Source organism: Crotalus tigris, unplaced genomic scaffold, assembly GCF_016545835.1.
Source record: "Crotalus tigris isolate CLP2741 ecotype Arizona unplaced genomic scaffold, ASM1654583v1 scf7180000018958.179846, whole genome shotgun sequence".
Lineage (NCBI taxonomy): Eukaryota > Metazoa > Chordata > Lepidosauria > Squamata > Viperidae > Crotalus > Crotalus tigris.
This window is the reverse complement of record NW_024097297.1, coordinates 3,846-31,810: the sequence shown is the minus strand read 5'-3', so window position 1 is coordinate 31,810 and position 27,965 is coordinate 3,846. Positions and strand designations below refer to the sequence as shown.

The following is a 27,965-nucleotide window of genomic DNA, read 5'->3' as shown; positions in this document are numbered from 1 at the left end:
TCCTGACCCAGCATAATTTGAAATTATTCAAGACAGACCGTGGAAGGAGTGAGGAAACAGCCCATTGAAGCAGAGCACGGGCACTTTTGTCCTTGGTGAATGCTTGGAGGGGGTGTTTGTGCCACAGAACCCAAACAGCAAGAAAAAGGAGCAGATGTCCCCTTTTGCAATCCCCCACCTTGCCTAAGCGCCCCCCCCCGTTTCTCTGGCTCCTGCTGCACTAGGCAAGCAAGACGCCTTCCTATGCTCATCCCTGGGATGAGAGACCTCCTTCTCTTTCGCTGACTTAGAAAGTGGCTGAAAAAAAACCTTTTATGGCTTTTGGCACTTAACTGTCCTGCTGGTGTCCTAAGAGGGATTTAAACTTCTCTTTCCTTCTGGTTAGATTGATGGCTTCTCATTTTCAGCTCATTGGTCAGAGTTTTTGTGCAACCACTTTATTTTTGAAGATACTGTCCCTTTTTTTTCTTTAGTCTGCTCTTTTTTTAAAAAAGGCACTTACATTTAATTTGTTGGGAGCAGAAAAATTGTTTTGTGCTTTATAATGTGCTGCGATTGTTTAAAATGTCTTTGTCATGGTGTCAATGTGTGAGAGTGACAATGATTGCGGATTTCCACAAACTAATCCAGAGTTTGCTTATCCAACATGAGCAGGCCAAGTTCACACACGGTAGAAACTGCAGTTTGCAAATGCCAGTGTCTGAGTTGCCCATTGTAGCAAGCCCAGTCCAAACCCACTGCCTTCTGGGTAAGTACCGTGTGTGAACCAGTTCCCTGGGAAGGGTTTCTGTGAATGTCGTGGAGAAGCACATCTTGGCCTGGGGAAGGAGTGGCGGCCCACATAAATTGTTTCTCTTCCAGTACTATTGTTGCAAGAAGGATGAGTCGGAAGAGGACGGCGACGAGCCCGACTTCCCTGCAGATTCGCATATCCCCCCCCTGCACTGCAACCGCAACGTGGCTCTGACCAACGGCCCTTCCTTGTACCGCTCCCCCTACAAGGAGCCCTCCCAGTCCCGGACTGGCTGCCCCAACTGCTCCCAGTATGAGCCTCCAACGTTCTTCCTGCAGGAGCCCGAAGAGGAGGTCCGCAATGGGGGCGACCTGGTCAATTACAAGGCCATCAGCCAAGAAGACCTGGAGCTGCCCATCGGCTTGAGCGGCGGCCTCCAGGCCCTCAACCCCAACCGACTCTCCGCCATGCGTGAAGCCTTTTCCCGCAGCCGCAGCATCAGCACGGATGTCTGATCGGCCTGGCCCCCTCAGCTCCAGGCTTGGCCAAAGGCTGAAGGTACTTCTGCTTCCCAGCCTCTTCCTCTCTAGTCTTGTATAAATGGGGCCAGGAGCACGGCTGTCTTAGTAGAGATATCAGTTTTCTAAACCCCGGTAAAAGCAGCTCTTCCTTTCTTCCTGTAGGTGGGTTTTTTGATACAGGACATCCTTTTGTATGAATGTGCAAACTGGTTTGCCACTTTTCAGCCTGTGCAAGGTGTTGCCTCTGCTTTCCCTGATTGGGGTGGGGGTGGGGGTGTAGGAGGCTGGAACTGAGCCAGAGCCAGATGTGTCTTTGCAAATTGCTTAGTGCAAATCCAACTATTCCCCTCTTTTCTGCAGTGTCCCCACCATCCATTCAGTCTAGTCTATGAAATCCACCCCGAGGCCTTCCTTTCCCCGCTTGCTGTCGAAGAGGTATTTTTTAATATGACAGAAGAAACGTACCAGAAATGTGGCAAGGACTGCTGTCCACTAGGTTCAGCTGAGATGAGCTCAGCTTTAGTTTGATTCTTGCTTGCCTCTGCCGTGCTGGTCCTAGCCTACTTTTTGTTGCTCAACTGAGGACCATGAAAGTGTTTGGGTGGCATCTGTGAGGGGGGGGGAGGACTTTCCCATTTTTGAACATGACGTTGCCTGCTGCAGGACTTCCTTTATCTCACCTGCAACCAAAAGCATCAGTGTTTTTGCCAACCAAACTGAAGACGACTGCAGTGCTCTGGGCCCCAGGCCTCTTGTGCTTTCTTCTATTCCAGCTTCCCCCCCGAGTGTCCAGGAGGCAGATGCATGGGGAGGGTAGGCTCCTGCGGGCCCAGAGGCGTTCCTTTTCTTTGGGACAGACAGGCTGCAGCTTGGAGCTCTCAGAATTAAAATTTAGTGGAGCGACGTTCATAATGGTGACCTATTAGGGAAGGCAGCTTCCTCAAAATTGGAAAGTCTGGCTAGATGGGATATCAGCTGGGAGACAGACTTAAAAGACAGCAGGTTGGACGGCCTTCAGAGATGGAGGAGGCTAGTCCACCCCACTGCTCCCCCAGGCTTTTGGATCTGGAGGCAGCAGAGGGATGGAGACCACCCATGGTGCCCAAAGGAAAATGATTCCCCTGTAGGATCTGACAGTGTGTTCAGGCAGCTTGTAAAACTGGCATTCCCAAGTCACGTACTGGGGATGAAGGGAAAACAGACCTGTGGCAAGTTTGGGTTCAACCTATTCAAACTCCTCTGGAGCGGGCACAGGGCATGAGAGCCCAGGAGGCAAAGGAGCAGAGACGAGCCAGTAGCATCATGGCTCAGCCTGTCCCATGAAATGGGATCCAGGTGGACTTCTTCCATCTAATTGGAGATTAATTTTCATGTCTTGCTCTGGCTGCATCCAATAAAATGCATTCATGTTGGTCTTCAGTGATCTGTACTAGTTGCTGCTTCCACAAAACTATTTTGTATAATTCTTAAAATTTGTATTGGTTTCAGTGGCACTCTTAAAAATGCTACAATTTGTTGCTTTTAAGTATGCTATTTATTTTCCCCTTTATATATATTTGAAATAAATTCAAACTATTTCATGAATTTTCATTTACCTTTACTTGTGATAAACATGTATAGGACTTCTGGATTACGAAAATAAAAAAAAAAACTTACCTGACTTGTTACCAAAAGGAGTGTTTCTTTCATGGTATTTAAGAAAAATTTTTAACACCTTTAAGAAAAAGCGGGTGCTCTGTCCTTTTTATGGCCCACAAACACGAAGGGGGCAAAAGCGGGATTTTTAAAGCTGGGGATTTAAGGAATGGGGGCACCAATTTCTCCTCTTAAAATTCCTGTCTCTCCCACCCAGCCTGGCCCTCCTTTGGAACGTGGCCTTGAGATGCCACAGCCTGCCCAGTGTGGAGCCCCTTTCTGTGGCACCTTCTCAGGATGGTTTCCTTTTGAATTGAATTGAATACTCTATGTAAGGACCCACCCCACTTTGCATCTTAAGAAGACAGAACTCTTGGAATAATTCTTCCAACAGGAATCCTTTATTAAGAAGAAGTGGTTGCAGGCATGCTAGACAGGACTTGGGGTCCAAGCTCTCCCATTCAAGGTTTTAAGGGGTTCCCCAGCAGTCCCACCCAATCACCCCCCCTTCCAGTGATAGTTTCAGGCATCACAATTCCACCCCTTTATTCCTTCTGGATGGAGACTTCAGATAAACTACATGAAAGGTAAATAGCCCCCTTTGTTATGGTAAGGTTCTTTGGTGCTATTTACATTCAAACTATTTGAGGTTGCAATAAACACATTCAATTCCTTAGAAGTATACTGAAGGAAGTGAGGGCCATAAAGCCCCTTTGTTCTCCCCCTTCTCTCCCTCTTATGGCAGAAGCCAGAGAAGGCAGAATTGGGGTTTTCTATATTTGATGATTAAAGATGAAATATAATTGGATTCTGACACTCTATTTGACCAAGTGTGATTATACACACAAGGAATTTGTCTCCGGTGCAGAAGCTTTCAGTGTGCATGCAAAACAGAATAATAATAATCTTAATGATACCAATAAGAGGGGGTGGTAAAGAAGATAGAAATAGAGCTGGAAGGGACCCCGGAGGTCATCTAATCCAGCCCCCTGCTCAAGCAGGAGAACCTACACCATCTCGGACAGGTGATTGTCTAGTCTTTTCTTAAAGATCTCCAATGATGGAGCACCCACGATTTCTGGTGGTCAGCTGTTCCACTGGTTGACTGTCAGGAAGTTTCTCCTTAATTCCAGGTTGCTTCTCTCCTTGATCAGTCTCCAGCCATTGTTTCTCGTCTTTCCCTCTAGTGCTCTAGTGAACAACTTGACCCCCTCTTCTTTGTGGCATAGTTGCCATTCTCTGAATTTTTTCAAAACTTCAACATCTTTTTTGTGATACGGTGACCAAAATTGGCTGCAGTATTCCAGTTGTGGTCTTACTGGGGCTTTCCAAAGCGGTACTAGTACTTTGCATGATCTTGATTCTATGCCTCTGTTATACAACCCAGGATTGTATTAGCTTTTTTGGTTGCTGCTGTACATTGCTGGCTCATAATCAAGTGATCATCCACCAGGAGTCCAAGATCCCCCTCACAGTTGCTATTTTTGAGCCAGGTCTCGCCCAATCTGTATTCGTGCCTTTGATTTTTCCTGCCTAAGTGTAAGACTTTGCTTTTCTCCACATTGAAATTCATTTCAATGTGGAGAAATGCCCATCTTTTTGCATGCTGAGTTTGTCCTCTGGGGTGTTTGGCTACTCCTGACAGCTTGGGGTCATCTGGAAATTTGATGAGTTCTCCTTCAATAATAAGAATAGTAATACTTCTACATGGACATTAGACAGTACTGAGAATTAGATGTTCAGCAGAATAATGTCATGAAAGAAAAAAACTGTGTCTAGTTGTTTTGGCATGCAATGCCCTATAGCACCATCCCAAGAGGAGGAGTTAAACCAGTTTCTGTCCAGTATGTGAGGAATCTGTAAATATTTTCTCAGCCCTTCTTCTGACATATACAAGTCTTCTATGGGAGGCAAGCTGGTTGCAATTGTTTTTTTCTGCAGTCCTAACTATCCATTGGAGTCTGTGCCTGTCCTGTTTGGTTGCTGTACCAAACCAGACACTTATAGAAGTACAAGTGATAATTCCTCTGTAAATGTGTATCTGAGCTGATGCAGGAAGAACATTCTTTGTTGTGCCTTTTTAATGATGGTTCTAATTTTAGGTGTCCATTTCAAGTCCTGGGAGATTATAGAACCCAAAAACTTGAAGGACTCTACTGCTGATACTGTGCTGTCAAATAAAGTCAGAGAATAGTTCCCATTTGCCAAAACAAATGGAAAAAACTTAACAAGGATTGAGCTGTCACCATAAATATCAGAAAACTTATTTAACAGACACTTACAAGTACCATTCAACAGTAAAAGGGATAAAGTTTATTATTTTGTAAACAAATACATTAAAAAAGAGCCCAGGGCCCTTTTGGGTTATAAAGTGCAGTTATGTTTTCATTATCCTATACAATATGCTGGCATTATGTATTTAAGAGTTTGATTATGAGATAAAACACTTCTGCCAGATGTGCACTTACATGTTATATTTAGTAGACTTTATTACCTGTCCTTTGTTAATTTATATTTACTGCTGAGTGAGAATAAACATACAGTGCCTAAGCTTGAAATGATAGGGTTTTTCTGCCTTTAATGATTTTATTGTCATTTTGGTATTTAAAACTGATGCAGACTTCATTCCCACCAATTTTCATTTATTTCAATAAAGTGTAAAATGGATGTGTCTCCTCCTCAAATATTCTTCATTGTAATACCTGTGGCAATTATTAACTGCAGCTGGAGAGAAGGGTTCAGCATACCTTTTATTTGGGGTATCTCTCTGCCTTGAGGGGACAATGAGACTTTTAATGGAGAGAGGCAGAAGGAAAGAGCCAAGGCTGTGGGGGGGGGGGCATTCTGATTTAGGCCCAGTCCTGCAATGAGCGATGTGATCATTAACAGGAAAGCGAGAGTTTTGCCCCTCCCTCAGCCATTCTGGCAAGCTTTGAACTGAGCAGAGGAGGCAAGATTTGAACTGGCAAGCAGAGGAGGCAAGTGCGAGGAACAGTGGGGAGGACAAAATCACTGGCAGGAGGGGAGTCATGTATAGGTAGATCAAGAATTTGCTAAATGAATTAAAAGAAAAATCCAGAATTCTGCAGGCGATGTTGGTGGTCCAACCCATCGCGGCTGGAGGAAGATGAGAAGCGAGGACCACGAGGTGATACCTAATGGTGCTGAGCTCCAGTTGCTCCTCGGGCACGGGACCCCCACGCCATTACGCCCCCTAGGAACGGGGCACTCGGCAGGATCGACAGCAGGCCTTGCTGTAGTACCAGTGGCCACAGAGGTTCACCTTAATTGCTAGAGCACAGTTGGTCCCCACCTGGTCCTGGCAACTGTCATCTGTGGGAGGACCACAAGATCAGGGAGGTCATCCAAGGCAAGAGGGAGAGCCGCGCCGAGCCCCAGTCCTGCCCCAGAGCCAGCCTCCACCCTGTCTGCCCAAGTGCAGCCGCATCAACCTTAATCACCCACACAGAATCAACCCCACCACATTGCTTGAAGGGTGGGATGGGGCAAAGAACTGGAGGCTTTCCTGAACCTTTGATTTGCACCCACACTGACAAAATGATGCAAACAAAATATTTCCGCTAAAATAACATTCCTTGAGGGGAAGGTGCATTTTCTTCCTGAAAAAGAAAAGCTCTTAGCAACCCTCCTACTGAGGTTGCCCAAAGAATTCCAAGTTCCACGGAGGAGCTGGGTGTCCCCGCTTCCTCCAGTTGAGGTCAGCTTTAGTCTGCTTTTGCTCCTGGCTGTCTGCCTCCTTTCAGCTGCTCTCTCCTCAGGGAGAAAGGAGGGTGCCCTCCCTCCCCCTCAGGCGACTTGGCCCCTCAGAAATCCCTCTCCACCACAAATTTCCAGGAAGGCCTTCTGGAGGGGGCCAGCCAGACTTCTGGATCCTCTTCTGGAAAGGAGAGACTCATGGAAGGTTGTGGTGCAGTCAGATCAGCGTGAGGACCAGGAAAGACAGACATGGGGCTTCCCAGCACTGGGGCTCTAACATCACCGGGCATGGCTCTCTCACGGCATTTAAGCTCTCCCCCTCCCCCTTGTCTGCCAGGCATCCCAGCTAACCTGGTGGTTCGGTTGGGCAGGGATGGAGGTCACAGGTCTGCTTTGCAACTGGTTTCAGGAGTGGGTCACACCCACGCACAAGATCCTCCCCTTGGTAACACTTGACGTCCCGCATCCTCAGGCCAATTCCACAGGTTTTTGTGCACTGGGAGGTGGGAACAAAAGCTCTTTTAGCCATTTAAGCCAACCAGAACTATTCAAAAGGAGTTCCAGCCCTTCAGAAAAGCTGGCAGACCAAGGAAAGAGGAGGAGGAAACTAGTAGTTTTGCAGCTGTTTAAAATATGCTGCAGTTGAGCCAACATCCCATCTCCTGAGTTCTTGGCTGCAGTCAATGGGCGCTGGTTTCAAATCGGCAGTGTCCTAATGCAGAGAGCCCAGGAGAAAAATCCCACCCCTAGCCCCACCCAAACCACCTGGGGGAGGGGAGGTGCATCTCCACATTTCATCTCTCAGGAGTTTCATTTATTTTATGGGAATCTAAGAAATTTGCTCGCTGCTCTCAATGTTCTTGACTCAGCACCCCACAGCTTCCTCCTCTATGCTGCAGTGAGGAGGAGGGGCGACAGTCGTGAGTGACAACAGGGACCATCTGCCCCTTTGCGCTACCTATTTATAGCAAATGTCAGAACCCATATTACTGAGGTGGGGGACTCTCTTCTATTTCTTCCTATTTTCTTACTACGGGTTCTGCCATGCTCCTGAAGGGGAAGGGGGAAGACGCTGTGGGCTGTCTCTGTTTCACTACAATGTCTCTCTCCCGGTGCTTCTGCATATTTACTCTTTGAACTGTCTCTCCCTTGATGTTACCTTGCGGAGGGGGGGAGAAAGGAATATGCCTCTGGCCATCTGGCTTATCTCCCGTTTTGGAAGGGAAGGTGCGAAGACCCAACAACAATGCTGCGAGCCTGGGAAAGACCTGTGTTATCACCTCCTTTCTCACAACGGACTTAACACCTGAGAATTGGCTCCTTCAAACTGACTGGATGAACTGTTGGGGTGGGGTTTGCTTGGGACTCTTTTAACCTATTGGTCTGAGCGGGAAACCCCCAGATCCTGCCTATTATGCCTGCTATCAGTTTCTCCTAATAAAAGTTCCTTTGGGAAGAAACTGCTGTCACGAGTCTTGCTTTCTTAGGATGAGGTTTTGAAGTGGGCCCTGACAGCAAGGCCTGCCCTGCTTTCACAGGAGCATTTGCGGCAGAGGAGACCCGGGGGAGAGGGATGTGCTGGGGGCATCTCTGCTGTCAAGAAGCCTCCCTGCCTCTGGGCAGCCTGGCGAGAGCTGCGGGAGCGCCTGCCAGTGACCAAGTGAGCCACTGCAGCCGCTGGGCCAAGGTGAGCCTCTCACAGTCTGGAGCATTAGGCATAAAACCAGCTGTGCTTTCTTGGAAACCCCGGAGATGTGAGATCCTTGAGGGTGGGAGTGGACATCAGGTTCCGGGCAGGGAACTGTCCAGGGGTTCATTAGTCTTGAAACATGAGGGGCATTGGGGTGGCCAGTTGCAAACTTTCCTGGTTCTTAAATTCCCATGGCTACTAAAAAGCCCCCCACTTAGCTCTGCCCTGCACAGGACAGCAGAACCCCGTAGAGGCATTCTGAAGAAGTATGGTTCGCTGGGGGAGGGGGATCCGGGGGGGGGAGAACCAGAATCCAGTTGGCTGGTTTGGCCACAGCAGATCAATCGCAGCCACCCTTTCCTTTGGCTTTGTATCCCACAAATTGAGTCACCCCAGGACAGGTTGATCCTCTTTCGGCCAAAGGGCCACCACCTCCTGGTTGCTGATGGCATTCTTATCTCACATTAGGGTCCTGTGTGCCACGGAGGTATTTTCACAATCCTCTAGAGGAGGAGGCTAGTGTTACCAGAACCAGAAGCCTCCAGGCTCTCACCTCAGACCAAGGGGTGGTGTACCACTTGAAGCAGGGGCGCTCAAAGCAGGTGGCCTCCTCAGCCTCCTTCTTGGTGGTGTCACATGCGGTAGGTGGGCGGGTTTTGATCTTCCCACTGACAATTTCCAGGCAAAGAACCGTCCGCTTCTTCACCCCTCGGCCACAGGTGGCGTTGCACTGCCGGAAGAAGGAAGGATCCAGACCTGGCCTGGGCAGCCGAAAGCCCCAAGAACCCTCTCCAGGGATCTCTTACCCGTTCCCAGTCCTGGGCCAGCCAGCCAGCAGGGCAGCTCTTCTCCCCGCAGGGGTGAATGGCGAGCGGCTTGGCTTCAGGGTTGCACTGGGACTCTGGCACCACGCGCCCGTCGCTGCTCTTGCAGTAGACCTGCCGGATCATTCGGCCTGGCCCGCAGCCCCCACTGCACTGTAAGGGAGAGAGAAGGGCAGAGGCATACTTAGGCACGTGTCTTGTGAGGGCAGCCAGCTGGGCAGCCACCACCGGCCCTGCCCTGGCAGAGAAGCAAGAGAAACAACTCAAGGCCCTCTTGGCCACTGAAAAGGTGATTTTACAGTTTTGTAAGTTTCCCCAAGCTTTCTCTGTGTCTGCGTGCCTGCGCAGAATGAAAAAGATAAATGGGATGAAAGAAAAAAGCTATTCAGAGAAACTTGGATACATAGGACACCAGACCCCAACCTTTCGGACACCAGGGACTGGTTTTGGAAGAAAAACTGTCTTCCATGGAGGGATGTGTGTGTGTGTGTGTGTGTGTGTTTTCGCATGGAACCTAAATCCTGTGCATGTGCAGACGAAGCTTCACCCGCTTTCCTGCCGCTTGCACAGCACAGTTCCCAACAGGCCATGGACCAGTATTGCTCTGTAGCCCAGGTGTTGGGGACTCCTGAGCTAAGATAAGTGCTACCCAGGCAGCTGCATGCAGCACATTGAAGTAGCAGGGCTGAATCATAAAATCCTAGTGCTGCAAGGGACACTTGAGGCTATCCAGTGCACCCCTCGGGGCAGGAATCCAGGACCATCTGCTTTATCACAGGACAGCTGCCCCCCCTCCCCCATTTGTTGGCTTCTTGGCTTCACTGCCAAACTCCTGGCCTGCTGGGAATCTGCTTTCCTGTGGGAAGAAATGCCAATGTTTCAAAAGGGATGCTATAAAAAATGCTAGAAGATCAGGATGTTTGAGGCCCTCAGAGTTATTTTGATGCATGGAGACTGCCTGGCCCCAAAGCCAAAATTCAAATGACTTTGTTTTGTGGAAAAAGGAAGGAAGCACTTTGGGGCTGCAAACCGGATGCTAATTAACCAGCCCCTGCTCTGATCCAGAAGGCAGGCCCGTTCCACATGTTGTGACCCACACCAGCCTCCCCCTCGCAGCTCCTGCAAATATCCCAGGCCTGTCTCCTGGTCAGCAAGTTCCTTTTCTACTCAAAAGATTTACCGGTCCCCAGTCAGAGACTGTCCATTGCCGGTCACAGGGTGGCCCTGTGCAGTTCTTATCGGTCACTGGCTTGGTTCTGGTGTCACACAGCCTCTCTTCTTCAGAACAGCGGATGTCTCGGCTCACCATACTCCTCTCACCACACTTGGCTGTGCACTGGAGGGGGAAGGGTAGGGAGAGTCAGGTATATGGCAGGCCGGAGAGGCTTGACCTCTGCCCCTAAGAAGAAGCGTAAAAAAGCAACTCCCCCAGAAGCTGAATCCCAGGATCGACCTGAAGGCCCAGTTCACCTCCAAGGGGGCCTTTCGCTTTGGGGTTCTTTGCAAGCTGAAGGACAGGAATCAGACCTTTTTCTGGGAACCCTCTGAATACTTATTCAATAAATCCTTTCTGGTTTTTCATCTGCCTATTGCTTCTTGGCTCCTGGGTGGCCATTGGCAATAGCAGGGGTGCCAGGAGTTAATTCCAGTGGGAATGGGTGCTATTGCCTGGGAGAGACATTTGACATGTTTAGGAAGTGAGTGAAGAGGTTTTAACAAGTCTCCAGCAGCAGAAAGGGAAGTGAACATAAAACTGAGGAAATGATTTGGAATGAAATCTAAGCAAAGAGGTGGCGAGCGCTTGGGGGTCAATGGTGTCCAGCAGCAGCCCCAGTCTGCCGGCCCCTTGGCACAGCACAGGTAAGTCTGAGCGTGGAGGCAGAGGCAGGGGGGAAGGCAAGTGATCCGGACGTGCTGTGCAGCCACCTGGCTCGCGAGAGGCTCACACGGCAGCATCAGCAGCAAGCAAAGGCAGCCAAGGGCAAGTTGAGAGACAGTGGGATGGAGTGGGTGGTGCATCAGGATCACTTGCCTCCTCTCTGTGGTTCTGCCTCTGCCTGCTGCCAGTGCCACTGTGTAAGTCTTCCACGAGCCAGGCAGCCACACAGCGTGTCCGGATAGCTTGCCTCCCCCCATGCCTCTGCCCCTGTCTGCTGCCAGTGCTGCTGAGTGAGCCTCCCATGAGCCTTCTGTGAGCCAGGCGGCTGCGCAGCGGATCTGGATCACCTGCCTCCGCCCTGCCTCTGCCTCTGTGCTAGGACTTACCTGGGCTACGCAGGCTGCGGCACTTGCCGGATACCATCGGCCCCCACGAACTTTCCACCTCCTGTGCTGGACATGCCCCCATGCTGGGCTTATTTTGGGGGTAGGGCTTATATTAGGAGCACACCAAAAAATCAGACTAGGCTTTATTTTTGGGAATCATGGTAAATAGCCTCTGTTCCTCAGAGGGGGAAGGGCCTTCCACAAAGGACAAGAGAGAAGGCAAAAGCCAGAGGGATCTGCTGGTTAGTGTTAGCCCTGCCTGGAGTAAATCTAGAACTTTTTAGGACAGTGATGGCGAACCTTTTAGAGACCGAGTGCCCAAAAACTGGCCCCGCCCCTGCTCCGCCCCCCCCCGTCCCTCGCTCTACCTGCCCGCAGGGTCACTCACTGCCTCCAGGGGTGACTCCTCCAGGGGGGCTGCTGGTGAGGAAGGAGTCACGGGGGGAGATGAGGCTGGGGCAACAGCACGTGTTCCCCCAGAGAGGGCTCTGAGTGCCACCTCTGGCACGCGTGCCATAGGTTCGCCACCACTGTTTTAGGAACTCAACTCAGGAGGCATCCTGTGAGCCATGGCCAGCACACCTGAGCAAAAGGTTGCTTGGCCACCTGAATTCGGAACCACTTGTGGGAACAGCTGCTGGAAAAGGCTCCCAGACATTGGCCCCTGCTCCTGCCAACTCTCCCACAAAGCTTGCCCCTGCAGCTAGGCAATCCACAGAGCTTGCTGGGATCAAAGCCCAGAGACCCCTCAGCCAGAATTTACCTCAGACCACTCAGACATTTCCCACTGTGGCCCGCAGGTTGGGTTCTTGCAGACTTTCTGCTCTTCTGGCCGAGTGATGTCGGCCGATTCGCACAGGTTGCTGTAAACAGAGCTGTCCAGGCCTGGTGAGAGCATCTTCCAGCAGCGAACAATGCGGAACTGATGACCTTCTCCACAGGTCCTGGAACACTCGCTCCAGCTGCTGGTCTCCCACCTGTCCAAAGCAAGGTGGTGTTTCAGGATGAGGAACAGTGGGGGAGGACAGCTAGGCCAGGCCCTCCAGGGATGACCAGGACTGTGATCAGGTTTGGTTTTGCTATTCTTCATCTCCCAAAAGGGACGGCAGCACCTTGGCCCCTTTAAGTGAGGTTGGCTCAAAATGACATTTCAATCAAAAGGTGTTTTTAAAAAATATCCAGGACCTCCAGCTTCAGAGAATGTTGGCAGTATTCAGATTTGCCTGCTTCTGTTGCAAAGTGTAGAGATTTGGTATCAGTTGCCAAAGCTGCCTTTTGACCAGACTCCATGCCCAGACTCACTCTCCATCCTCTCAGAGGCAACCCAGTAGAGGTTTCTGAGGGCTACCTCTGTGGTCTCTCATTGGGTCCCCAATGTCGTATTTTATTTGGGACAGGGTCTCTTTCAGTGGCAGACCCAGACAAGACAGCTTCCTGCTTTAAACTGGCAACCTGCTCCAAGGAGCCTGGCTCCTCTGGAATGGGTGACCCCGAAGACTAAGAGGTTACTGGATTTGGATAGCACTATACCGTAGTCTATGGCAGTGTTTCCCAAACTTGACAATTTTAAGGCATGTGGACTTCAACTCCCAGAATTCCACAGCCAGCATTGCTGGCTGTTGAATTCTGGGAGTTGAAGTCCACATGCCTTAAAATTGTCAAGTTTGGGAAACACTGGCCTATGGTATGAGAAAGCTAAAATACAGGCAGATTTCAAGAATCATTTTGTAAGATTGTGCAAATTTATAGAGTTTGGACTAAATGCAAAGGGTTTTTTTGGGGGGGGGGGGGTGTTGCCCAAGAAGCCTTTTTTTAGAAAGGAGATTCCAGTGAGTCACAAAAGAAGACTTGGAAGTAAAAGGTCATACAGTCATTAGTTTACCTGTCCACAATTGAAAGAAAGGTTTATTTTGGATAGACAAATTGTGCTTTTGAAGATACTAAAAATGAATTGAAATGAATATCTTATAGCTAAAGTTTAAAAAATGCTATTATAGTTAAATATCTATGGAGATTCTATAATTAAACCTAAAAAGCAAATATGTTAAACATTATATGATTCAATAGGCAAGAAAATTTGGTTATAATATGATGTTAGAGCAATGGGAAAATATATGAACTAAAGGACTGAAATTCACACTGAATTATTACCTTAAATAGAATTTTCATAAAATGATGTATGACTGGTATTTAATGCCAGATAAGTTACCAAAGAAGCATAAGGTTGTTTCAAATGTTCCTTGGAAATGGAAGTGTAGTGGATATGTGATAAGGCAAAGAAATATTGGAAACAGATTCATGTTTTAATTCAGAAGATTTTAAAAATAGATTTACAATGGAAACTTTTATTCCAATACTATTAGATAAAAAAGGAACTTTGTTGCTATACATATTGGCAGCTGCAAGAATTCTATATGTGCAGAAATGGAAAGAAGCCTTAATCCCCATAATGGAGGAATGGATTGAAAAGATGATGGAACTGGTGGAGATGGCGAAGTTGACTGCACTAATGAGGGACCAAGAATGTAAATAGTTTTATGGTTACTTGGAAACCACTTTGGACTTTCTGCGTGAAAGATAGATTACTGTTATAAAGATGGTTAATAGTTACTGTTATGTCTGGTGTTCTGTGAGGCATCAACGAGGCAACAAGTAAACAAACATCTCTTTATTAAAGGTTTAAACCAGTGGTTCTCAACCTTTTTAATGCCGCGACCCCCAACCAGTCGTAAGTTGAGGACTACTCAACTGGTGCAGCACCGTTTGCAGAATGGGACTTTTGGCGGGCTCAGCAGGGCAGAGACAGCCTGGACAATTCTTATTGGCTTTTGAAAGCCAATAGAATTAGACTCTATTCAAGAGAGTCTATTCTATTGGCTTTCAAAAGCCAATAGAATAAAAGGGAGTAGCACAGCTAAGGAAAGGGGGGAAAAAATGGCTGACTGCGTTGTTTGGCGATCCCCGTGAAATGGTCATTCGACCCCAAATGGGGTCCCGACCCACAGGTTGAGAACCACTGGTTTAAACAGAAGCCTGAATAACTGCAGCTTCACCCCTATTTATACACTCAACCACTAGATGGCAGCCAATAGGATTCAAGTATTAGTTCCTGCTTTAACACAAGATAATTAGCATGTAGACAGCAAGTCTGGCTCTTAACTGAGAGAGTCTTATGACCGTTTTTTCAACAATTCCAAGTAATTCACCTCAATACTTTCCCCTAGATAGTTCATAAGGTCATATGTTGAACATGGTCTCTTAAATACGTTGGTGGCCTTTTTGCCCATTCTGAACGCCTCGAAACTGTTGGAGTCGCCTGGTCTGTCAGCTCACCTGCCAGGCTTGGAAGACCAGGGTATGGGACCCATCTATCACAGGTAGACTCAAGTCTCTGTGGCTGGGCTGTCCTGGTAGGCCCAAGCCAGTGTCCACAGGTGGAACAGAGTTCACCAATCCTGAAAATGGAGCAGTCAGCTGGCATTGTCCATTGGTTGTGGTATCAGTGGTTGGGACTGACTCACCAGACGCTTGAGTCTCGTCCCTTAGTCGGAGAGCTCCACCGTCACTAGTCTGATGCACTACTGCCATCGTGCTGCTCCTGAGTTTGACTGTCACTAGAGTCATGAGTTATTGGCTGGTTTGCTAACCTTTGCCGCAGTTGGTCAATGTGCACACGACCATCTTCCAGGACCACCGTAAGAAAGTGGTCCAGTCACCTTGCAAACCACAGCTACCACCCACAGTGCCCCTTGCCCAGACCAGGTTGCCAACTTGCAAGTACCGTGGTGCCTTTGGCTGTGTTGCTTGTGAGGCAACTCTATCTGGATGTAGGCGATCCAGCTTTGTGATCAAACGCCGGCCCAATCTTAATTCTTCTGGGCTTCTGCCCATAGAAGTGCATGGGGTTGTACGTTGGCAGAGTAGAAAATCTGCCAGTCTGTGTTGCCAGTTACCTGAGACTATCTGCTTTAAGGATTCCTTCATTGTTCGAACCATGCGCTTCACTTGGCCGTTTGAAGCCGGGTGAAAAGGGGCTGATGTGGCTTGTCTGATCATATTTGCCTTTAAAAAGGATTGAAATTCTGAAGCAGTAAACTTGGCCCCATTGTCAGAAACTATCACACCGGGTAATCCATGTGTGGCAAAAATCCTGCACAGTTCTTGTATGGTCCTGGCAGCAGTCATGGTGGGGAGAGGTGCGACCTCTAACCACTTGGAGTGACTGTCCACCACAATGAGGAAGAGGTGTCCCTAGAAAGGCCCTGCATAATTGATGTGGATCCTGAACCAGGGGGCGTGTGTGGTTTCCCATTGGTGGACAGGGGCATGGGGCATCTCTGGCCTAGATTGCTGGCAAATATGGCAGCTGTGTACCCGAGCCTCAGTATCTTTGTCCAGCCCAGGCCATCAAAGGTAGTTTCGCGCGAGTGCCTTCATCCAGACTATTCCCAGATGTCCCTCATGCAGAGACTCCAAGATTCTAGTCAGTGAGTTCGGGACTACCACCTGACTACCCCACAAGATGTGCCCCTGTGGGCTGACAACTTGTCCTTCCTCCTGCTGAAACTCTGAAAATTAGGACCAGGACTATTTTCCGGCCATCCTGTGAGTACCCAGTTCAGCATATAGCTCAGCGTCGTGTCTGAAGCTGTCTCTGCAGCCACGTCCCCTGCGTTAAGGGGAGACACAGGCAGGTCCCGAACAGCTAGGATGCGCATGGCTGGAGCAGGGTTGGGCTCTAACTGCGGCAGGGGCAGTCTGCTAAGGCCGTCTGCGTGGCCCATTTCTCTACCTGGTTTATGAATCAAACTATAATCATACGCTGACAGGAAAATTGACCATCTCAACATCCTAGGGGATGTGATCTGGGGTGTTTGCTTGTTCGTTGTGAACAACCTCGGGAGTGGCTTATGGTCTGTGAAGACCATGAAGGGCCTACTGTATACATAGTCATGAAACTTTTTGATCCCTGCCAAAAAGGGATCTTTATCTATTTTAGCATAATTACGTTCTGCAGAGGACAAGGTCCTCGAGTACTAGGCTATTGGAATTTGCCTTCCGTCAGCCATTAAATGACTCAACACAGCCCCAACCCCATATGGAGATGCATCACAAGCAATGCAGATAGGCAGCTTTTTGTTAAAATGCATCAAAACTGAATTTGAAGACAGCAGTGATTTGACTGCTGAGAAGCTCCTATCGTGGATGCTGGTCCACTTCCACTGTGCATGTTTGTCCAAGAGCCGGTGTAACGGCTCTGCCACTGCGACCTTGTGAGGTAGGAAGGCATGATAAAAATTGAGCAGTCCAAGAAACGCTTGGAGCTCCCCCTTTGATTTTGGACTGGGGCCTGCTGAATTGCTTTGAGCTTGGATTCAGCAGGATGAATGCCTTGGGAACCCGAGGAACTCAGTTGAAGCTACCCCAATCTTACATTTCTCCTGCTTCAGCTTCAGCCCCACTTCGCGGAAGCGCTGATGGACGGCCTTGAGCCGTTCTGTCAATTTTTTGACTGATTCCCCAGCTATGAGGACATCATTGAAATATGGGCATATGCCTGGAATACCCTTAAGTGTGCGCTCTATCACTCCCTGGAAGAGGCCTGGGACAACACTGACCCCCAATTATAGGTGCTTAACCTTGAAAGCTCGTCTGTAACTATGGTTTGAGCTTCTGCCATGGCATCATCCACTGGCAATTGCTGATAGGCTTGAGCCAAATCTAACTTGGCAAAGATGTGACCTCCCTATAGTGATGCCAAAATGTGGCTGACTACAGGCACCAGATATGTGTGTTGTTGGAGTGCTCTATTGATAGTGCACTTGTAATTTGCACATATTTGCACCGCTCCATTGGCCTTAAGTGGCGTAACTATGGGGGTTTCCCATTGACTGCTATCAACTGGCTGCAAGATGCCTTGCTGCACCAGCTTGTCCAGCTCTGCATCGATCTTCTGCTTTAGGGTGAAGGGCATTCTATGTGGCTTGATCCATATTGGAGTTATGGCAGGATCAAGCCGAACAGCTATGGGAGGACCCTTATATTTCCTTAAGTGAGGGCTAAAAACATCAGTAAACTCTTGGCAAACTGCCACTAAGTCCACTGCTTGTGTGCTGTTTATTCCAGTTACATTGATTCCCAATGCATCAAACCAATCAAGCCCCTGAGGCTTGTGCGGTTGCCCTCAACTACTACGACTTCCAGGGGGGCCTCAAATCCCTTGAAGTGCACCCTGAGTGTAGCTTCCCCCTTGACTGTTACTCAGGAGTTTTGGAAATCGGTTAATACGAGGTTCAAAGGCTTGAGCTTTGAACTCTTTTGCTGCTGCAACTGCAAATGTGTTTGAAAGTCCCCTGGAAAATTATGGATAATGCGGACCCCGTATCTAGTTCCATGTTGCATGGAACTCCTTGCAGCTTGACTTTGAGCCACAGTTTTTCCTTAAGAGGGTGATGGGCACCTGTTCTAAGTACGCTCCTCCTAGTGGTGCAATAGCCCACCCTGTGTTGCCCTGGGGCCCCGGTATCTTTCTGGGGAAACTCTTCTGGTGGACTCTCTCTCTGACGACCTGACAGACTGCGGCGATGTAGCCTTGCTTGCCACACACCTGACACGTTGCTGTACAGAAACTGCAGTCCGTGTACTTGTGTTGGCCTCCACACCCCGCACATCGAGAGAAGGGAACTGCCTAGTCAACTGGGCGTTGTGGCCTTTCTGGTGGCCACTATAACTGATCGATCTCTCGATCCAATTCAGAGTCTTCAACCCTCTCAGCGCCCTTCTGGTGGACCGCCTCTGCGCAGGGAACGTTCCTGGAGATCCGTAAGGCCTTGACAGCTCCCCCGGAGGCTTCTTTGGCTGTGATTTCTCTTAGGACATCTTGAAATGAAATAGTCTCTTTGGTGAACAATTTCTGTTGGAGATCCCTGCTTCTTAACCTGCACACTAAGCGGTCTCGCAGCCTCTCTTCAAGATCTTGGAACTCGCAGGGTTGGGCCGCTTGACGAAGGGCAGCAATGAATTCAGCAGCTGATTCACCCGGTCGTTGGTCTCTTCTTTTGAAGGTGTGCCTCCAGGCAATGACTGCTAGCTTCGGCTCAAAGTGTTCTTTAAGCATTCTCTTAAGTTTGGAATAAGTAACAGATTCAAGCAGCGCCGGAGCTATTACATTTTTGATGATCTCGAACATCGCCTGGCCACAAATGCACAGCAGTGCTGTGGCCTTCAAGCTGTCCTCACGAACCTGGTTGACTCTAAAGTAATTCTCAACTCTCGCAATGTATGAGCTCCACCTCTCTGGATGTGCGATGTCGAATTCTGAGAGTTTTCCGAGTTTGGCCGTGGTGAGTTGCTTTCATTGTTTTCGGCCTCGCGATGCCTTGTGCTGCCAAAGCTTCTTCTAATCTCCCAGGGACGATTCCTTGGGAGCGCTCTTCCTCCAGCGTTTTCGTACTGGCAGGAATGGGGGGGAACGTGGTCCCAACCAAGGCATCGTCACTTGGCTTCCCCCTTAGTGATTCAGCTCTTCAAGTTTGGCAGCACATCCCACCTTCGTCACCACTGTTATGTTTGGTGTTCTCTGAGGCATCGACGAGGCAGCAGGTGAACAAACAACTCTTTATTAAAGGTTTAAACAGAAACACACACACACAGAAACCCTTCCTGCTTTCTTGTCCTTTTCCTCCAACTGCACCTGAATGGAGCGGGAGGAGGTTTAAAAAAAGAGAAAAGGGGTGGAATAACGGGGGAAGCTCTTCCTTTTTGTAACACCTCAGTTTCCTCCTCCTCTTCCCCTCCTGGCTCCCTGTCTATCTGTCTGTCTGTCTCTCATACACATACATACATACATACACACATACCCCCTTCCTGCTTTCTCCTTCTTCTCACCCTTTCTCTCCAGCCACCACAGAGTTTCACGTTGCTAGCTGCAGGCAGTTCGAGGCTGCGGCTCTGCATGACTGTTGCGTTCCCCTCTCTGGCCCTACCACGTGGCGGAGAGGGCAACTGGGAGCTGGCCGATGCTCGGCTTGTGCCACCGCACACTCACATCTCCGCGCCTTTCATCCCACAGGCTGGGCATGCCCTGGGGTGCTAGGCTTACAGAACGCCATGGCCCAAGTGAGGAAAGGCGTGGCACAGTGTGGCAAAGCAGAGCCACACAAGAAGCCCGGCAAAGTGGGGCATAGCTGGGCGTGACGGGGTTAAGCTGGGAAGGGCAGGGCAGGCTGAGGCAAATGAGCTGCAGCTGCTGCTGCACACCACCAGCCACTGAGTGCTCACTGTTTTCTGTGCATGGGCCAGGGCGCCCAGTTGGGTTGGGGTGGGCCAGGGCTGGGGCTGGGGCAGCGGGGGCCAGTCCCTTGCCATTTCTGGGACAGCCCCGGGGGGCAAATCTGGGCCCTCCCCAGGCTGGATCCAGCCCGCCGGCCTTTTGTTTGACATGTCTGCCCTAGCTCCTTTCAATGCTTTGCCTCCAACTTTATTGGAATGGCAGTTATTCTCTTTGCAAAGAATTTTCATTCCTAGCCTTTGCAAACAGTTGAATTGCGGCTCATCTGGGCTAGGTTACTAACTTTATTATACATTATCCTTTCAGTAAAGTCTATATGTCAGTTCTCTTGCCCATTTTAACAGTAAAGTAATTTGCCAAAGTCTGCTTTGAAGCCTAGGAGCAAATTTTAAACCTTGGCATTTTTACATTTAATTAATTTAATTTAATTAAATTAATTAATTTAATTTAATTTAATTATTTTTTTAATTTGTTGCATTCATCCATGAGATGGATTACATAAAATTGTGTATAATGTATTAGTAAAATGTATTACTAACAAAAGGATATAATTTGGGAGTTGGGATGGCATTTTATTTTTCTAATTACCTTTGCTTTGCACTCATGGACTATAATAACTCTCCCTCCCTCCCCCCTCCTTTTCATGGTGGCGCTGTGGCTGTCCAGCACCGGAGCCTCCACTGAGACTGCAGAGGGAGAGCCTCTTGCCTTCACGCAGGAAAGTCAGTCTTAGCCACCAACTAGGTTGTGTCCTCCTCCGTGAGTCCTGCCTCTATTGCCAAGAGGTCCCTATAAAGAGCTTCTGCCCTGATTCACTGTTCCTGCCAGTGGCCCATCTCTAGATTCTCACTAGGGTGGCAGGCAGGAAGCCGGCATTCCAGCAGTCCCCTTTCCGTTCACCGAATGGGATGGGCACTATGGCAATATTCCAAGTGCAGAAAGAGTGCTCCTGGGAATATAAGCTACCCAGCTGCCTCTGGGCTTTGGTTCTCCAAGCAGCAGAGAAGACAAACCTGGGCTGGCATTCTCTTCCCGCACAGAACTCATGGATGGGCTCTGGCCGCGTGGCTGCATCACAGAAAGGCTCCTCCACCTCCGTGCCATCGTAGCGGATGCACATGGCATATGTGGACATCACTCCTGCATTCAGAAAGACCAATACAATCAGTCCTTTACTGCCACGACTGTTTGCCTGCACAGATGTTATCCATCGCTGCACTCTCTGAACTGCAGCATCAATAAAAGTCAAGGCACCTTCTGTCTCCTTTTATCACCTGGCATGAATACACTCAGCCCCTCTAATTAAGGCAGTGGTGGAATCTCTCGGAAGCTGTCAAAGTGAAAGCCTTAATAGACTCTGGCTGCACTCATGCCTCATTAGCCTGATGCTAGTGGGGAACTTGGGCATTCCAGTAAGGAGCTGAAACAACCAATCTCATCTGGCCAGTTAAATGGGTCCATCGCAGGGGGGGTGCCAGCTACCCTAGCCACTTTACCAGTCCACCTATCCCTGGGGAACCATGAGAAAGACATAACATTTGTAGTGAATACCTAGTGATCCTAGGGTTGGAATGGTTAAATAAATGGAACCCCTGGGTAAATTGGAGAATGCCAGAAATCAATTTCCCAAAGGGGGACCCTACGGACTTAAATCCCAAAGGAATCCTACCAAAATTGAGAACAGAAAAGGCATCCATGGGAGAAGAAAAGGGGCTACCCAAAATACCAGAGGAATACCGAGACCTTGCTGAAGTTTTCAGTGAGGAGAGTCAGATGAGCTCCCCCCCTCACTGACCCATGGATTGTGCCATAGAATTCAAGCCTGGGGCAAAACTCCTGAAGCCCAGATTATACTCTATGAGTCCTAAGGAGAACCTAGGCCTAGTAACTCCTAGTTACTAGGCCAGCATCTTCACCACTAGGCCAGTTTGCTTCCAGGTCTAATTTATAGTGTTGATTTTGACTTTTAAAGCCCTTCGTGGCATTGGGACCAGGTTTTCTGAGGGACTGCCTCTCCCTAATTACATCAGGCTTGGTAGAGAAGGCTTGCTGTGGGTCCCATCTGCCAAGAGAATTCATGCTATCTGGGGTTCCGGGGGGGGGGGCGAGCCTTCTTTGCCAGAGTCTTGTCCTGCCAAAGTGTTCCCTCGCAACATTCCCTCTCAAGTCTTCCGAGGCCTGTCTATGTTATCCCACTGGGAGTGGTGACTGACTCAGAGGGACGGTACTCGTCTCTGATTCTTGCTACCCAAGAGACATTTCTGTCACTATATGGATCGCATGAATCCACCCCATTATGCAACACTCAGGTCTCAAACCCAGGCTGTGGCTTTCCAGCTGACAAGCCCAGCATCTTAACCACTAAGCTAGGCTACTGCACAGGTAAAGGTAGAGGAGGATGCCATTCCCTCATCCATTAAACCTGCCAAGGATCAAAGCCCCTTAGAAGCAAACAGCCTGCTTTGGTCCACATTGCTCCTGTCAACACTGCCAAACATTGGATGTTCTTGCTTTGACAAAAAATGCAGAGCTGTGTGGTATTTTTAGAGTTAATTTAAATGATGCTGGGAGGAGAAAGAATGTCTGTGGGGATTACTTTAGATAAGAAGCCCTGCTACAGAAATGGAAGGGAACCTTTGCCCTTCAAACTGATTGGAGAATGTGATTTAGAACAGCAAATTAAGGGAAGGAAATATGCTAGCAAAATATGTGCTCAGGGGAGGGAAATTCAGATCTTGGCATTCCTCCATGCTGTGTCGACATTCTGTTATACAATTAAAGACTTTTTAGGATAAACAATGCCTGGAAGTTCTTTGAAGTGTTTCATTAGTCAGAACCTTGACAGCTCCAGCATAGGGAAGAGAGGAAGAGGGAGGGAGGGTATTTGAGACTCCAGCCTGGGCAAAAGCTGAGTTGTTTAAATCTTCTATGGCATGACATGGCGAATGCAGATAGATAGAAGCTGTGTCCTCTCTGGGCCTGCGGATGGCATAGAACAGAAGACCAGCATTAACTAACCCACATTCTATGATGATGGCCACTAACTTGGAGGTTTAAAAGGGGGCTGGTAGAATTAAAGAAAGGGACATCTTCCACAAGCTGTTTGTCTGAAAGACTCCATGGGACTTCTGAGTTAAAGGCTGTTTGTCTTTAAATCGTGGTTGCAAGGAAAGTCAGAAAGAGGGGGGCTTGTTTCCTGCTCCTGAGGCATCTGGTAGTTCCCAGACAACAGTCTGGGTCTTAGCCGGCTCAGGTGGGCTGTTCTTGAGGTTCTTAAGAACAGGAAACAGAAATTCTTCATTGAAAACAATTCTGAGGCTGGGTTTGTACTCTAACCAAATTTATTCACCATTTCTGATCTGTAGAATTATTCACAGACCTCAGTTCTGTCTGAAAACAACGTAAGATAAGGTAAGGTAAGGTAAGGTAAGGTAAGATAAGATAAGGCAGGATAAGGTAACCAGGAAAACAGGTCGTGAAGAGGATGTGTAGCATCCCAGACAATCCTGCAGACCCTGCTCAAGCATCACCATATAATGCCATGTCCTGGATAGAAGGGAGGGAATTGTCAATCATCTTTTCTGCCATCGTCATGAGGGAAGTTAGCCCAGAGAAGGAAATATTAAAAGGGCAGAAAAATATATTTTTCCTCAAAAGGATTTTTAAAACCAGAAACCAATCCTGGCCTCAAATCTCTTTGCCCCAAGCAGGAGACAGCCCTATACAAATGCAGATGTAAAACCATCAGAAAGTTGGAGCCAAAGAACTCAAGAAGACAAAGAGAAAATCTGCATACCCCACCCAAACTCTAGGAGTCATTAGCCCCATCACCAGGGAAGCAGGATATGATACTAGGATTAAACCACAGATATCAAGGCCTAGAAAAACACTCAGAAATAGCCTCAAAGTTCATGCCACAGGAACAGGAAACTATTCCAAACAAAAGGCTAGAGGCGGTATAAAAACCTACTACCCATGTGCTCAGCCTTTCTTCTTTCCTCTGCTCTTTCTTGTAAGAACCATCCTTCTGCCTCTTCAATAAACTGCAATCTTCTTTCCAAAGCAGCCGCCATGTTGCTTATTTATTCCCGGCTTGGATGAATCAGGATGAAGACTTTACTTCAGACACTCACCACTCTCTGCACCGCCTTCCTGTCTGAAGCAGTGATGCTTCCAACCCAGACAGTAATGCAATATGATAGGATGCTCTCGATCGTCCCTCTATGGAAAGTGGTCAGGACAGGGGAAGGAAGATGTGCTTTTCTCATGCAGAAAATGCAGTTACTGCTGTGCACACTTCATCAGTATCTCCCTGTTGAGTGACCATGCTAGCTGCACAACAGAAACTTGAAGCTGCTAACCACCTTCACAGGTGAATCATTACCATACAGAGGTGTGTGGTTGTGCCTGCCTTTTTTGAAATTGACAATGATTTCTTAAATCTAACATCTCTTAAGATAATTGATAAAAACTCACTCAAGCTGCTACAACTTGAGAAAATATTGCCTCTAAGCATGACCCAAGTACTGTTCCTTATACAGTGAATTATTTCAGATCAAGTGGCTGTGTTGGATCCATTTCCAGTATATAGACATGTTCTGGGCCACTGGCCTATATAATGTTATAGATACAATGGATGCTTTGGCTTTTAATAGAAAAATGCAATTGTGTATGTGTACCGCCTTGGGCAATAGGGCCACAAGAACTTTTGCCTGCCTTTGTCCTGTCGCAAGCTCTACGCAGAAGTGGCTGCTTCCATGCTTGGAATCTGCCATGGTGCACCTGCTCTCCTTGAAAGCCTGCGCAACTAAAGGCGAAGGATGAAATCAGCCCCCCCCTTCATGGGGAAAGGCTAGCCTGACCTGCTTCCCTTCCCAAGCAGATTGGCCAAGGGCTCCCCATGCAAGCCCTTCAGGGGCTGCTCACCTGTGGTGCAAGTGGAACTGCAAGGTTCATGGGAGGAGAGCTTCCACCGGTACATGTCGGCTGGGCTCACATTCTGGCCCTTCCGGAAGAGCTTCAGCCGGTTCCTAAAGAACAAGATGCCTCAATGAAGCAGAGAGCTTTTCTGGCACAGCCAATTTCAGAGAGAGAAAGGTTTGGGTCACAAAGTTTGAATTTGGGAAGATACTTCCACATTGTTATGCTTTAAAAAATAGGGTTTTGGATCGTTTGTTTGTAATAAAACCTACCTGTCCTGTTCCCCAAGCAGAATTCCCAGCCCGGTTATTGGCAGAGCTTCCACTGTCTAGAAATAGAGAGAATGGGATAAAAATACCCACAAGCAGAAACAGTTCCATTTATACAAACACATCCCTGTAAGCTGATTTGTCTATTATATGCCAAATACAGTTGATTTCATGCTGTGATGCCACTTCACATAATGATTCCTTTATGATCTATCCCAAAGACATGCTCACTCCCTTCCAGTTGGATGCATGTAATCCTCTTGGTCCAGACCAGCTCTATTATCATTAGAAATAATATCATTAGAAATAACAGAATAACAGAGTTGAAAGGGACCCTGGAGGTCTTCTATACCAACCCCATGCACAAGCAGGAGATCTTATATCATTTCAGGTAAGTGGCTGTCCAGTCTCTTCTTGAAAACCTCCAGGGGTAGAGCACCCACAACTTCTGAAGTTCTGAATAGAGCAGAGGGAGGAGTCCCTCTCTATGCCCATAAAGTATATTGCTGAGAGCTGGAGGATGGTCTGTTTTAACCATTCAACCATTTCTGAGAAAGAACTTTAGCTGAGAAAAGTGCTCATCTTAGGAAGTAAATTCAATTCTGTCCAGTCCCTGAATAAAAATCGGTCATTACACCAAGTGGCTTCATGTCATGAAATGATTTGCCCGTCATGGGAAGTTCTGCTTAAAGGCTCCAGGAGAGATAGCTGGCCTTCAGTCAACTAGCCCTGATCCCTAGCTATGAAGGAGGAGGAGGGGGGAGGGGGAGGAGGAGGCAGAGGCATGCATCAAAAGACAGCCCTGGTGCCTTCAGGGTGCACCTCCTTCCTCTTCCCTTTCTTTAAGGCCCTCTCACTTCACTGGTTTATACATTAGATATGGGAAGGGGTAGCTTGTAGCGCCTTTACACCAGTGGTGTTTTCCCGTGGTATGGCCCTCTCTCTTTCTCCTTTGGGGAAGCTAGTCAATTTCTGGTCGGGATGCTGTAGCACTCTATCAGTCACTGTGCTGAACAGTGTTGATACAGGCACAACACTGTTACTTCACACAAGTGTATCTCCAGCCAGTGGTGAACTTGTTGGTACTTTCTAGTGGAATGGACCAAATGCTCCTTGTCGTCCTGCCTCTTCTGAAAGTTCTGCTCCAAAGGGATGTGAACCTCTGGTTGAAAGGCCAGTGCTGACCACACCCAAGATTTCAAAAGGACAGGAAGCAAACTGGAACAACCTGAAGAAATCCAGGCCTTCCTTGTGACTAGCAAAGCCATAATAAATATACACAGATGTATAAAACTTTGCAGGAGTAAGAGAAGGATATTAAGAAAATATGTACAATCTGCAGAAGAAGAGTGTGCACGTCTACCTGTATGCTTGTAGATCTCTGCTCTCATACTTTGTTTTAAGAAAAATAATAATAGACAGCACAAATTGTGACACAATGAATACATTTTAGGGTGGTATAGATTTTCTGGCTGTGTGTGTGTGCCAGATTGTCCATTCCCACACACACACACACACACACAGACTGGCTGATGGGTGGTTCATCGACTGGAGTCCAAAGGTCCCTGTCCCAAGGCAAGAGGTCCTGCACCTTTTCCACAACTGATAATCACAGCTACCCGCAGAACAGCTTTGCTGCTTGAAAACGGACCCAGGAGTGTGGAGAAGTCCTGTCTCTTAATTGCCCAATCACATTTCTTGACAGCAGAAGCTCTGGAATAATTCCTTCCTTTCAACAATGGGACTGAAGTGTTGTCCCCCCCACCCCCTCACTCCAAAAGTTGCAACTGTGTTTGATTTCTGTTTCAGTCTTCCTTTTCAGGCTTAAATAGCACTGTTGTAATTCCATGCATATCTGCCTTGGAATAAGTCATATGGAAAACTGACATTTACGTTAGAGTAAACATGGACACGATTATTCTGCATGAAGTTTTTCATATCTGGGTCAAAAACATTCCAGAAGACCCCCCCAAAACAGTCAGACTATAAACTGTCTGAGCATAACCCTGACAAGCTTCACTTGATTAACTAAAAACACAATCAGGATTATACAGTCAGTTTCTCCAGTCTGCAAACCGATCAATAGCAAGAAAATCATTTTTTCGATATTGAAAGACCAGTGAAACGAACACATCCTTGCACAATGTAGAGAAGAAGGAACACCCCCCCACCTTCTCCATTTTCATTCTTTATTCCCTGGAGCTAAAATCACTGGGAGAGATCATCTGCTAGGACAAGCTTAAGTCAGTGTGCTGGAGGTAATCAGTTACACCCGTGGCCAACCAAATGATGCTGTTGATATTCTTTTGGTGCCTAGAGGAGGACCTAACCCTAGTACACGGGTCGGCAACCCGTGGCTCCGGAGCCGCATGCGGCTCTTTGAGCCATCCCCTGCAGCTCCGGAGCCTTCCCCTGCCATTTCAGAGAGAGACAAGGAGAGAGAGGCACTTTCTCTCTCTCTCTCTTTCTCTCTCTCATGTGGACTTACCCCCACGCAGAGCTCCTGATTGGCCCTGCGCCTGGGTGCCCCATCCCCTGGGAGAAGGGCGGCCAGGAAGTCCCTTTCCCAGGCTGGCCCCATCTGAGGCGCATGTGGCTGGGGAGCCGTGCAGGGAAGCTCCAAGATCCCCTCTGGGAGCGGCCTGCCGAGCCTCCGCTGAGCGAGCCAGCCCTTCAACAAACCGCGGCCCCAGGGAGAGCAGCCCCTCCGAGGCCCAGCCACTGCGACCGTTGGCCAAGCAGCAGCAGAGCCGGAGACAGAGGGTCAGTGGCGGGGGGAGGGAGGGGAGTCCATGGAGCACTGCTGCGAAGTGGCCGCAGGACAGGTGACGCCCCCCGGCTTACTTGTTCCAGGCAGCAGTCTCAGCTGGGGCATCGCTTCCTGGACCATACCCAGGCCGCTCCCTGGGCAGCCGAGCAGCCACATGTTGCCCTGAGCCGGGCGGCAGTCATGGTTGGTGCGGCGGCCAGCGAGGGCATCGCTCCCCAGGAAGCCGAGCTGGCCACATGTTTCCCCAGGCCGGGCCAGGCGGCAGTCATTGCTGGGGCAGCAGCCGGTGTGGGCATCGCTCCCCGGGAAGCCGAGCCGGCCACATGTCACC

General features: G+C 48.6%; 2 protein-coding genes across 2 annotated transcripts in view; one reads left to right on the top strand and one right to left on the bottom strand.

Annotated features, from left to right (window-relative positions):
* The window catches only part of FAM163B (family with sequence similarity 163 member B), a 56,816-nt gene extending 54,360 nt beyond the window's left edge, over nt 1–2,456 (top strand). Inside the window, exon 3 of the mRNA XM_039357897.1 lies at nt 862–2,456. Within this exon, the coding sequence (XP_039213831.1) occupies nt 862–1,248 (387 nt within the window). The 3' untranslated portion in view covers nt 1,249–2,456. The remainder of the gene's footprint in view (nt 1–861) is intronic.
* A 1,925-nt stretch (nt 2,457–4,381) lies between these two features.
* Nucleotides 4,382–25,102, bottom strand: LOC120314623 (ADAMTS-like protein 2). The gene is made up of 9 exons (XM_039357899.1): nt 24,868–25,102; nt 24,602–24,705; nt 20,689–20,815; nt 12,149–12,362; nt 10,301–10,456; nt 9,103–9,273; nt 8,850–9,026; nt 6,958–7,102; nt 4,382–6,222 (listed from the first exon to the last, which is right to left on the bottom strand). The coding sequence occupies exons 2-9, from the start codon at nt 24,654–24,656 to the stop codon at nt 6,104–6,106; spliced, it is 1,164 nt and encodes a 387-aa protein (XP_039213833.1). The 5' UTR covers nt 24,657–24,705; nt 24,868–25,102; the 3' UTR covers nt 4,382–6,103.
* Nucleotides 25,103–27,965: the final 2,863 nt, after the last annotated feature.